This window comes from Phalangium opilio, unplaced genomic scaffold, assembly GCF_054372755.1.
Source record: "Phalangium opilio isolate 3A_F unplaced genomic scaffold, DU_Popi_V2 ptg000070l_1, whole genome shotgun sequence".
In the NCBI taxonomy this organism is placed as follows: Eukaryota; Metazoa; Arthropoda; class Arachnida; order Opiliones; family Phalangiidae; genus Phalangium; species Phalangium opilio.
In genome coordinates this window covers 7201738-7212705 of record NW_028324182.1, presented here as the reverse complement: position 1 = coordinate 7212705, position 10968 = coordinate 7201738, and the positions used below count along the sequence as shown (strand labels likewise).

Genomic DNA, 10968 nt, shown 5'->3' with positions numbered 1-10968 from the left:
AAAAGCCTAAATGGGCCCACTTTTAGAAAAAACAGTCGCCATTTTGAATTAAAATCCGCTGTAAGACACAAACTTATTTTCATTTCCGTCAATAAAAGGCCACCAAGCGTATTATTTCTCTCTTTAAATTGCGGTTTAAGTTTAGCATAAGTTTATAAGATATGTTCCATATCTTATAAACTTATGGTTTAGCCATGGTTTTGCTAGGTGTCAAATATTAAAATAGGTCCCTGATTGGAATTGAATACCGTATCGAAACCATAACACCGAATGAGGAACTTCCAAGTTTAAAAATAAGCATGCCAATAATCACAAAAAGATTCAAAATTAAAGTTTTTAAATTTTAATATTTTTAAATGAAGCTTAATTACAGAGTTAATTAGTTCTCAGAGGAAGATTAATTAATATAGTACTTTCATTATTGTTTCATACTTTTATTTTTTTCGAGTACAAATAGAAATAAATTAAAGTTAAATAGTCGCCGACTTCTAAACATTTAGTTGGCCTCACCCTAATGTTATAAATTTTATAATGGGACCAAAGGACGAGGGATTCATAGAGGAAAGAGAAAAAAATGACCTAATTAAAAATAAATCTACATTTCCATCTCGCCATTGTTCTATTGTCTATAAATGGAAAGTTTTCCCCACTTAACTTTATTGAAATTTGCGCATGGCATTGAAAATAGGCCGACTGAGAGAGAGGTCATTTCGGCAATATTATCGTAGCCGTATTATCAATCACACTCATTCTATTATTTTACCTCAGAAAATATACTTTTAAAGTAAAATATATTTACAAACAATTAAAAAGTTAAGGCCCATTGCTTATTTGAATTTCCCTCGGACCATAGCCTAATCGATCACACTTTCATCCTCTTGCAACTTGCGTCCCTGTGCGCGTAATCGATTGGGCTATGTTAGGACTGACATTTAAAAATGGCGCTGAATTGCCGGTTGCAAAAATGATGTGAAGTGTACAAAATTTACTCAAATATTTATAGTCTGTCAAACGAAAGAAGAGCCCTGAGAAATTTGTCCAAATTGGTGTCGCCACCATCGACCCCATAGTACTTTATCAACTTGTTTGGTTTTGTCAATAGTCGTCTGTAATATAGTCTGCTATATACAGATGGCTTAATTGCAATAGAACCAATACATTTTGCAATATATATTTAATACGTTATGTTTTTTACGATCATCGAGTATTAAAGAATATAAAACAAAATTAACGACAAGACACCAGTTTTATCTTTGTTGAACTAGCATTGCAATATATTTTAATGACATAAGTTAAAGTATCTGTATATAGCAGACTATATTACAGACGACTATTGACAAAAGAAAACAAGTTGATAAAGTACTATGGGGTCGATGGTGGCGACACCAATTTGGACAAATTTCTCAGGGCTCTTCTTTCGTTTGACAGACTATAGAACATTTGAGAGTGTAATTATATATAATTAAGCATATTCCTAGAACAGAAAACAACTTCGCATAATTATGTCGCCTCCTGTTCCTCTTGTAGGGTCCTCGTAAGTCAAATTTTAATCCTAAGCCTTTGTCAATGGCGTCATGTTATTATTGATAATATGCTAACGTTTTTATTACGTTTAATTCTAGTAATGACGACCAGTTTTTAACGGAAGACATAAATAAAGTAAAATTCAATAAAGTTTATTTGAAATAAATTAAGCAATTTTTGAGGTGATTGTGCTATAAAATGTATGACATTTGTTTACCCTGTAGGAAGATGACATTCTAGATGAACTGGACAACGCTGCTGAAGAAGAACTATTACATTTTAGCGAAGATGATGATTTTCTTGAAGATACTAGAGGTAAAAAAACCAAATTGTTCAATTAATTAACAATATGAAGTTTATCCTGTCTTATTGTAGAAGAAGTTGTTGAATATGTTGATGAGGATGGAAACCCCGTGGAATTACACGAAGGTGAGCAAATTGAGGTGCTAGCTGAGAGTGAGGAGCTTAAGGAAGGGGAAACGATCTTGAATGAAGAAGTGGAGGAATCGTTTGCGGAATCGGGCCATGATGATACAGCCAATATTCCAGAAGAGGATGAAGAGGAGGAAGATGAGGATGATGATGAAGATGAAGCTCGGAGGACAAGATTTAGAACTGAAAGAAGAAATATTGTCACTATAAATTCAAATAAAAGAAATAACAGAGATATTCCTGATAGTTTAGGTAGTCTATTCTATTCTATTTAATACCAAACCACACTTTAATTAAATTTTTAAATTAAATATTTATATGAAAACATGATTAATGATTATCTATTGTAGATTCCGTTGTATTAGAAGAAGAAGCCGCTAAAGCAGCTGAATTTATGAACAGAGAGAAGGAAAAAAAGCGCGGAAATTGGAGAGGAAATAGACGAGGAGGTTTAGGAGGTTCTAATCAAAGAATGATGAGCCGGAAACAGCCACCTCCTTTACTTAGTGTTATGCCCCAGGTTTAAAAATTAATCAAATAAAGACTTTTATGTTTTATAAGCCCTTAATTAAGTAATTTTGTAATTAATTTACAATTTAGCCTCAAAATAAATCCAAGGATCAACAACATCAAGTTGGAATTGCTCCTGGAGCAACTCGTCTCCCTCCCCCTAAGAACTTTCAACAAGTCTCTGAGGGTTTTCCTGGATCATCTCAGTCCCAGGGGCTTCCCCAAACGCCCCCTCGTCCTCAAGTACCACCTCAAACAATTGAAGGAACTCCCACTCCTCCCAGGAAGATATTAATCAATCCTCATTTCCGAGGTCCAAGAGCTCAGACATCGACAACCTCGCCCCATTCCTTACCAATAACCCATTCTGGTAAGTAGATAAAATAAAATTAGTTCTGAGTGTAGTTTTTTAAAAGGTGAAAGGTTGTTGTAACTTGTTTTTAAAGCTGGTACAGCCTATGAGACGGAAACCACACCCAAAGTACCCTATTTTAATGAGACTCATCATACACATTATGATCCTAATCAACAGCAGCAACCTTTGCAACATTACAATCCTCAGTACGAACAAGACCCCAATTATGGCTCTAATTATGTAAGACAGCAATAATTAGCCTTATTCCTGATCAGCGCCACCTACCCATAGCGGCGACTTTGAGAACTACTGTAAATGGCAAGCCAATCAGATGTCGCTAAAATCTGGTGACGTCATTTTTGGTAAGACCCCGAGAGTGCCCGTCAGTGACGTCACCAGATTATAGCGGCATCTGATTGGCTTGCCATTTACAGTAGTTCTCAAAGTCACCGCTATGGGTAGGTGGCGCTGATCAGGAATAAGGCTAATTAACTTTAGTAATCTTACTTAAATAGTGAATTTTTTTTTTCAGGATCAACCACCACCCCCTGATCATAACTACCCCCCTCCTCCTCCTCCTGTAGCCCCTCAGCATCAAATACCACCTCATCAGGGTACATACCACCCTAATCCTGACCACCAACAACAACAACAACAACAACATCACCCACATCATCAACCGCCTCCGAATTTCCAAGAGTTTGGTCACCATCCTCCACCGCCACATTTACAGCAAAGACCACCCCATCCCAATTATCGACATCCACCTCAGGATGGATGGAGTGGAGCCATACATCCTCATCGCCCACCTCCCAGGATGCCTCATCATCCTGGTGGACCACCTCCTCAACATATCCCGACAATGCCACACCATTATGGAGATCCAAGATATCGTGGACCTCATCCTGGTCATTTACCACCACCACCACCTATGGAACAACATCATCAAATACCACCTCATCATCATCATCCACAACATCATCCGCCTCTTATGCCCAGGTTTCAAGATCCCCATCATTTTCACGCACCACCTCCCCATCTTCAACAGCAGTACCAACCGCCACCGGTAAGACAATGCCTACTATTTGTCTAATTTATATTCTTACAGCCTTAAACAAAGTGGTTATATGCAGGGGTGTGCGAGTACTTGTTAAGTTCGAGTACTCGGTTCGAGTATCGAGCCGAGTACTCGACTCGATACTCGATAACAACGCATTAAGATACTCAAGACAGATTCGAGTAGCTTTTTAACATCTTAAATACTCGACAAATACTCGAATCCGAGGCTTATAACTATAGCAGACGATGAGTTCATGATCATTTATTTTGAAAATCACCTTTTCAATGTTTAATTGATCACTAACAATCTTTTTGAACTAGTTAGATAATAGATAATTGAAAATCTTCATTAATTTCAAGAAATTTACAAAAATTGCTACTCGACAAGTCAATATTTGAGACTCGATAATTACTCGAAAGAACAAACAAAATTTGACCTATCTCAATACTCTATACTCGAAAGTATTTTTGAGACTCGGCTCGATACTCGATAAGAAATTAGTTTCGATACTCGGACTCGGCTCGAAACTGAAAAAACGGGACTCGCACACCACTGTTATATGGGTTCTGACCTTCATTAAAATGTCCTTTTTTATAGCCTCATCACCAAACACATTTTAGACCACCACCCCCACAAATACCGCCTCTTCAAGAATACCACCCACCACCCAATCATTATAACCCTTCAAACGAATACCAACACCAATTTGAACATTCTTATGAAACTGATCATAGGACTGAAGTATGATTTTCATTCATGATCGAATAGCCTTAAAAAAATAGGTCTAATTCATTTGTGATTTAAAGTTTGCTGAAAACCAAACTGATCTGTATAAGAGTTTTGATAACAATGAATGGAATGACCCTAATTACAATGGCGGTCCTCCAAATGCCACCACGTCATCAAATCGTGGTTTCCATCATCAAACAACAAGGGGGTTAAAACACAATTTTGTTCAAAGGCGACCCATTAATAAAAGACCTGTTAATAGTAACGACTCCGTTAACTTTGCCAATTCTACTTCACCCAAACAAATGAGATTAGAAAATAGAGCTTTGGTATTATTTTTTATTTTAATTACCTCTTCAGGGTTCATACAAACCTGGAAAACCGGGAAAACCTGGAAAAATCAGGGAAATAAATAGTTGACATAAACCTCAGGGAAAATTCAGGGAAATTTCGAATTTTTAGTAAAATTCAGGGAAATTTCGAATTTTTAGTAAAATTCAGGGAAATCAGGGAAATTTGCGTCAAACAGGGGCCGAGTAATTAAGCAAAATGTTCATAAAGATACGTCCCTCCATAGGATTAACATTACACTATACTTTGGAGGCTCATAACTCTGGTTATATTAGAGATACGGGGATGTCCTTTGAGTATGTTATAGTCCTCTTTATCCCCCATCTAACCATACTAAAAACGTACGGCTACGACAAACGGGGGCCGAGTAATTAAGCAAAATGTTCGTGAACATCCCCTCCATAGGATTAACATTACACTATACTTTGGAGGCTCATAACTCTGGTTATGTTAGAGATACAAATGTCCTTTGATTATGTAATAGTCCTATTTGACCCCCCCCCCTCCTCCTTCGTTAGCATTTGCTCCATAGGATACTCCATATACGGGAAAAACCTGGAAAATTCAGGGAAATTTGTTTCCCAAAAGTTGTATGAACCCTGCTCTTTAATTATCTTAAAGATAAAATGGTAATTATAACATTTAATCTTCAGTCAAACATTAAAGAAGTTCCGATAACGGAAAATATTACACCTGTTCCATTACCTCCTGGAAAAGAAATATTACCAGCTGAAGATGAAGTAATATTAAGGGATTAATAGTTTAAAAATTTAACTATACCTTAATTAAAAATTAATATTTAATTAAAGGATGAGGAAACAAAGGAATTACGACGTCAATTAGAACAACAGAAAAAGATTAGAGAGGAAAATCTACGTAAGAAAGAGGAACGGAGAAGACAAATGGCTGCCCAGAGATTAAAAGAGTTAAACGCCGCTAACCAACAATCTCAACATCAAAATGCGACCGTAACTAACCCTAATTGTAAGTAATTAACTTAATTTTTAAACTTAAACAGTCGTGGCGAGTTAATTTCATAACTTTTAGCTCAACCAAAACCAAATGTTGAGGGATACGCTGCGACCAAAGTTCAAAGTTCAACTCTAGTTAACCCTAATGCCAAGAAGAAGGTTGTTGTGGTCAGACGGGCTCAACAGAACATTGGTGGTCAACAAGGAAATCAAATGCAGGGTAACAAAACTCGACCCAATCAGGTTGGTGCTTCATCAAAAATGGTCCTGGTTCGAGGAGCCCCCAGAGGGAACTCAATGGCTGCGAGGGGAAGAGGAAATGTCAACCCCAACAACCCTAATCAGTTTGGTGGTCAGAGAGTCAATCAGTTTGGACAAAGGATCAATACCAATGTTGCTGGAGTGCCCCTCTATGCCAATCCTAAAGGTCAAAGACAACAGTTAATTAGGGGACAAGGAGGAGTACTTAGGAGGGGCATGGGCAATGTCCGGGCTCCTACTGGAAGGATTATTCAACCTAATCAAATTCGACACGTTAATCCTAATACTACGAGAGTATTTCAAGCAGCGGGTTAGTTAATAAGAATTGATAAGATTAATTTTTTTTGCATAAATTAAATTAAAGGGAGGGTGAAGTAGAAAATTAAGTGATTTTTTATCGATTCTTCTACTAATTATAAGGCCAGTCTGCATAGTGAAACATTCAGGAAATACCAACTCCGAATGATTTTAAAATTCAAATTAGGTTCAGATTTTGAGGATAATTTTAAAGAAGATCCTCCGACCAATCGTGTAACAAAATTCTCGTGGCACGCTCCGTGTCTCGCGCCACGATTGTCACGTCGCGCGCGAATTTTATCAAATCTCGTGATAAATTTCATTCAACACGTAACATGCCACGAGAATTTTGTTAAATGGAAGGCAGGGCGTTACGCGATTGGTCGGCAGTCCTTGTTTAAAATTATCCTTAAAATCTGAACCTAATTTGAATATTAAAATCATTCGGAGTTGGTATTTCCTGAATGTTTCACTATGCAGACTGGTCTTGTAATTAGTAGAAGAATCGATAAAAAATCACTTAATTTTCTACTTCACCCTCCCTTTAAGGTCAGATTTAGAACCAATTTATTGATTGATTAATAGGAGCTCCTGTTTTGAAATCGGTGCCAAAAATGGCTCCGGTTAAAGTTCCCGCAAATAGGCAAGTTATTGCCGCTGATAATCGAGAAAACTTATCTTCATTGCGTCGTGTTCAACTTCCGGAAGGAGAAACTTCCTCCACCAATGTTAGCCTCAACACTAGAGTTGTGCGGCCACCTCAGAGTCAAGTGAGGACCTTTGATATTGAATCTCTCTTACATTTAGTCCTGCTTGAAAACCAAATTGCCAAACTCAATTGAATTGGAAAGGGAGAAAACAAATTTGAAATTTGACTTTATTATTTGTTTTAAATTTAATTAATTAATTAATTAAGTATTCAGTATTATGAAGTTATTTTGATATTGAAAATGTTTTGAGTTTTTTGAAACGGGTTTTTTTTTTGAAAGTTTACCCCTAATTATTTTTTGTTTATAACTCTAAGTGATATAGTTTAAATTTAATTATATTTCAGTAATATAATTAATTAATTAATTATACAATTAAAAGTAATCTAATTAATTTAATTAGATATTAATTATTCACAAAAATCATATGTAAAGTGCTTTTTAATTTTTTTATTTTCGTTTAATAAGTTGCTTAAAAACTTATTTAGTTTATTAATTATTAATTAGTTTTAAAATAACTGTCAAAAATTAAAATTATCATGCGCAAGGTGAGTTTCTTTTATAAAGTTTTCGCTTAAATTTTCCTCTTTTCTTTTTTCTCATAACCTCTATTTAGGAAAAATGCGTTTTGATTAACAATTTATCGGCCTCAACTACTGAAAGTCAATTGAGGCAACTTACCCAACCTGTTGGGGCTGTTGAGGTAATTGTTCTTTCTACCTCAATTTTGTTGTAATTACAGGGTACGTACACGACCTGGAAAACCTGGAATAGTCAGGGAAATTGAAAATGGGCCTAAAAGGTCAGGGAAAAGTCAGGGAAATTGAAAATGGGCCTAAAAGGTCAGGGAAAAGTCAGGGAAATTGAAAATGGGCCTAAAAAGTCAGGGAAATGTCAGGGAAATTGAAAATGGGCCTAAAAGGTCAGGGAAAAGTCAGGGAAATTGAAAATGGGCCTAAAAAGTCAGGGAAATGTCAGGGAAATTGAAAATGGGCCTAAAAGGTCAGGGAAAAGTCAGGGAAATTGAAAATGTGCCTAAAAAGTCAGGGAAATGTCAGGGAAAAATATATTGGTGGGAAATTGATAGTCTGGATAACAGTATAAGGGTGACCAAAAAAGTGTTGTCTGAGACTTGAGCAGAACCCCAAATTCGCGGAGCTCTCTTCGCTCGCTCCGGTTATTTATGATTTAATTAAAGTTAAATTTAAACGAATTAATTGGCTCATCTTTTTAACAATGACAACTCGTGCAAAAATGATTCGATTGAATTTAGATTGGTTTTCATATATTTAAGCCTTGTACGTTATTGCATATGGTCAGGGAAATTTGTGGAATTTAGTCAGGGAAAACCTGGAAAAGTCAGGGAATTTCGTTCCAAAAATTTTGTACGAACCCTGAATTACTATTAATTAATACAACAACTAAAAGAAGAAACATGATTTGTTAATTTCAGATGATTAAATTAATGAAAGATGGGCGGGCCATAATAACATTTAAACAACCAAATCACGCTATTCAATTTCAACAAAAATATCAGCGATACATGTTGGATTTATCAATGATACAAGTTTCAATGATATCGCCTCAAATGAGTTGAAAACGTGAAACGAAAATTTGAAATAATGTCGTAACTCGTAAGTGTTTAATTGTGGTCCAGTTGTTCGTTCACCTTGGTTTTGAACTTTTGAATGATTTTCCGTTCAATGGTTTGAGAATTTTCAACATCTTGGAACATTTCAAATTTGTTTCAAAATGGCGGTTTATGTGGAAGAATGAATCTTATTAATTATAATGTTTTGATTGGGGTTGTGTGGTGGATTTTGGGAAAATTTGATTGAAGATGGTGGCAAAAGCGGATTCATTAATTTACTCGCAGAGACAATAATTATTAATTATCAGTAATATTATAAACTTTGACGACGCGTTAATTAGGTAAAACTATTAAAATAATAATAATAATAATAATAATAATATTTAACCCACTTTTTAGCGCTTCACAGGCTCAAGTAATTAATTACCTTTTTTTGGGGTAAAATCGCGTTTTATTTTTAATAATAAATTTGTTTTGAATATGGGAATTCTACTGCCAGTAGAACTTTTAAGGCTTTAACAAGAAGCGATATCTAGTTTACTAGGGAGAAGGTATAAGATGCCTAAATATTCACGCCTCGCCATAGTCCCAGCAGTACCCCTTTCAAAATACAATGGGGGGGACGTAAAAGGAGGCCGGGCTATTTCGCTACACTCTCCTCAGTCAGAAAATATGACTGTAATTTTCTGGTCATTCGCGTCGCGCTGACGTGAGTTTTCAAGAACCGATGAGATGATGGCTGGTTGCATGGATTAACTAACGCTAGGGATTGTTCACTAACTGGGTTTCCCATGTAATTCTATCGCCAACTACATGTTCTGAATTATTCCTTGATTCCCCTCTTCATTCCCCCAATTTATTGGACCAAAACGGATGTAGATATAGCGCCATCTCTAGGCAAAATAAATAGTTTTTGCCCAATTTAGGCAGTATTTCAATCTTGACGTCATAGACCACGTGATATTTGGTCCAATTTTCTTATAACTTCCTGTTAGGGATAGTAGCTGCTGCTAGGGGGCGTTTGGAACATGCACGCGTTATCTTTTTGGGGGAACGAACTATCCCTAGCGTTAGTTAATCCATGCTGGTTGTAATTTAGAGGCGGGGATTAACTCCGGACAAGTCTACGTTTGGACTGGAGATAAAGCGAGAAATGTGGCGAATTTAAACCTTCTCCCTAATAAATTAGATATCACTTCTTGGCTTTAATTTAGGTTTTCTTACGTTTTTTACAAAGATTTATGATTTTTAGTTAAATTTTCTTTAGTAATAACATGAATTTAAATTCATGGTAATAACTAATTATCACCCAATAGATTTTTAATTTTTATTTAATTTAGGAGAATTATAATGAATTAATGAATTTCTTTTAAAACCGGTAAACTTTTAAATTCGTTCCGGAAATACTTTTAAACTTTTTCATGATGTCATCATGGCACTACTGCGTTTAATTAGTCTTAACTAAATTAATTAGTCTCTACTCTGATTGGTGAGAAAAAAGGAATCATGTACTTCCAACTTTTCTTTTTAATTATAATGAATTAACCATGACTCCATGATTAGCTTAAACCTTCTAGGTAGTTTTGTTCTTTTATAAACTAACCCAATTAAGTTTCTACTGACACTAGAAATTATTTATATGAAGTTTAATTTTATTAAGTTTTGACTTAAATTATCTTTTTCTTTTTTTTTTAAGTTCAAAGCCGCGTGAAGCGTCTAAATCGTGGTTTCAATTGGTGTACATTTAATATTGTAGCCATGTAAGAAACACTTAAGATAATCAATTAAATAATCGACTTAAATGCGAAAATATCAATTATAGTTATCATTCAGAATCAGAACTAATCCCTATATGTTAGTGCTCTCAAATCTGAAGTAGTTGACACTCGGTGTTATCTTGCTATAGAGCCTAATACGCTCAAGTCAGGATAGTGCCGCTTCCATATAGCGCGATACACTCGACAGAGTACAGACATTGCGCGAAATTGGCCAGTTTATTTATGATCAGACAGTATATACTCCCCTTCCCTCGCCCGGAGTCCCGGACCTATTTCATATAAAGGAGGCTGTGATTAGTTTCATTCTCTATCTCTTGGGTCTTGTCATTTGGGGATCTATGTAAATTCTACGTCACAAGTTTAACAACTAGTCTGTGGTGAAAACAAAAAGTTGTTCCCTTG

General features: G+C 35.7%; 1 protein-coding gene across 1 annotated transcript; it reads left to right on the top strand.

Moving 5' to 3' along the window:
- Nucleotides 1–894: 894 nt before the first annotated feature.
- Nucleotides 895–10598, top strand: LOC149661354 (uncharacterized). The gene is made up of 17 exons (XM_089842818.1): nucleotides 895–1000; nucleotides 1435–1534; nucleotides 1623–1659; nucleotides 1749–1839; nucleotides 1900–2208; nucleotides 2307–2476; nucleotides 2557–2836; nucleotides 2913–3061; nucleotides 3354–3887; nucleotides 4479–4622; nucleotides 4688–4939; nucleotides 5615–5701; nucleotides 5771–5945; nucleotides 6009–6503; nucleotides 7076–7260; nucleotides 7814–7900; nucleotides 8651–10598. The coding sequence occupies exons 2-17, from the start codon at nucleotides 1503–1505 to the stop codon at nucleotides 8792–8794; spliced, it is 3171 nt and encodes a 1056-aa protein (XP_089698944.1). The 5' UTR covers nucleotides 895–1000; nucleotides 1435–1502; the 3' UTR covers nucleotides 8795–10598.
- The last annotated feature ends 370 nt before the right edge of the window (nucleotides 10599–10968 follow it).

What these genes read in the sequence shown, in the direction of transcription:
- LOC149661354 (XM_089842818.1), top strand. Translation starts at nt 1,503, where the DNA reads ATGTCGCCTCCTGTTCCTCTTGTAGGGTCCTC. An exon ending in TAACGGAAGACATAAATAAA is followed by an intron (nt 1,660 to 1,748) that starts GTAAAATTCAAT and finishes TTTACCCTGTAG; the next exon opens with GAAGATGACATTCTAGATGA. An exon ending in TACTTAGTGTTATGCCCCAG is followed by an intron (nt 2,477 to 2,556) that starts GTTTAAAAATTA and finishes TTTACAATTTAG; the next exon opens with CCTCAAAATAAATCCAAGGA.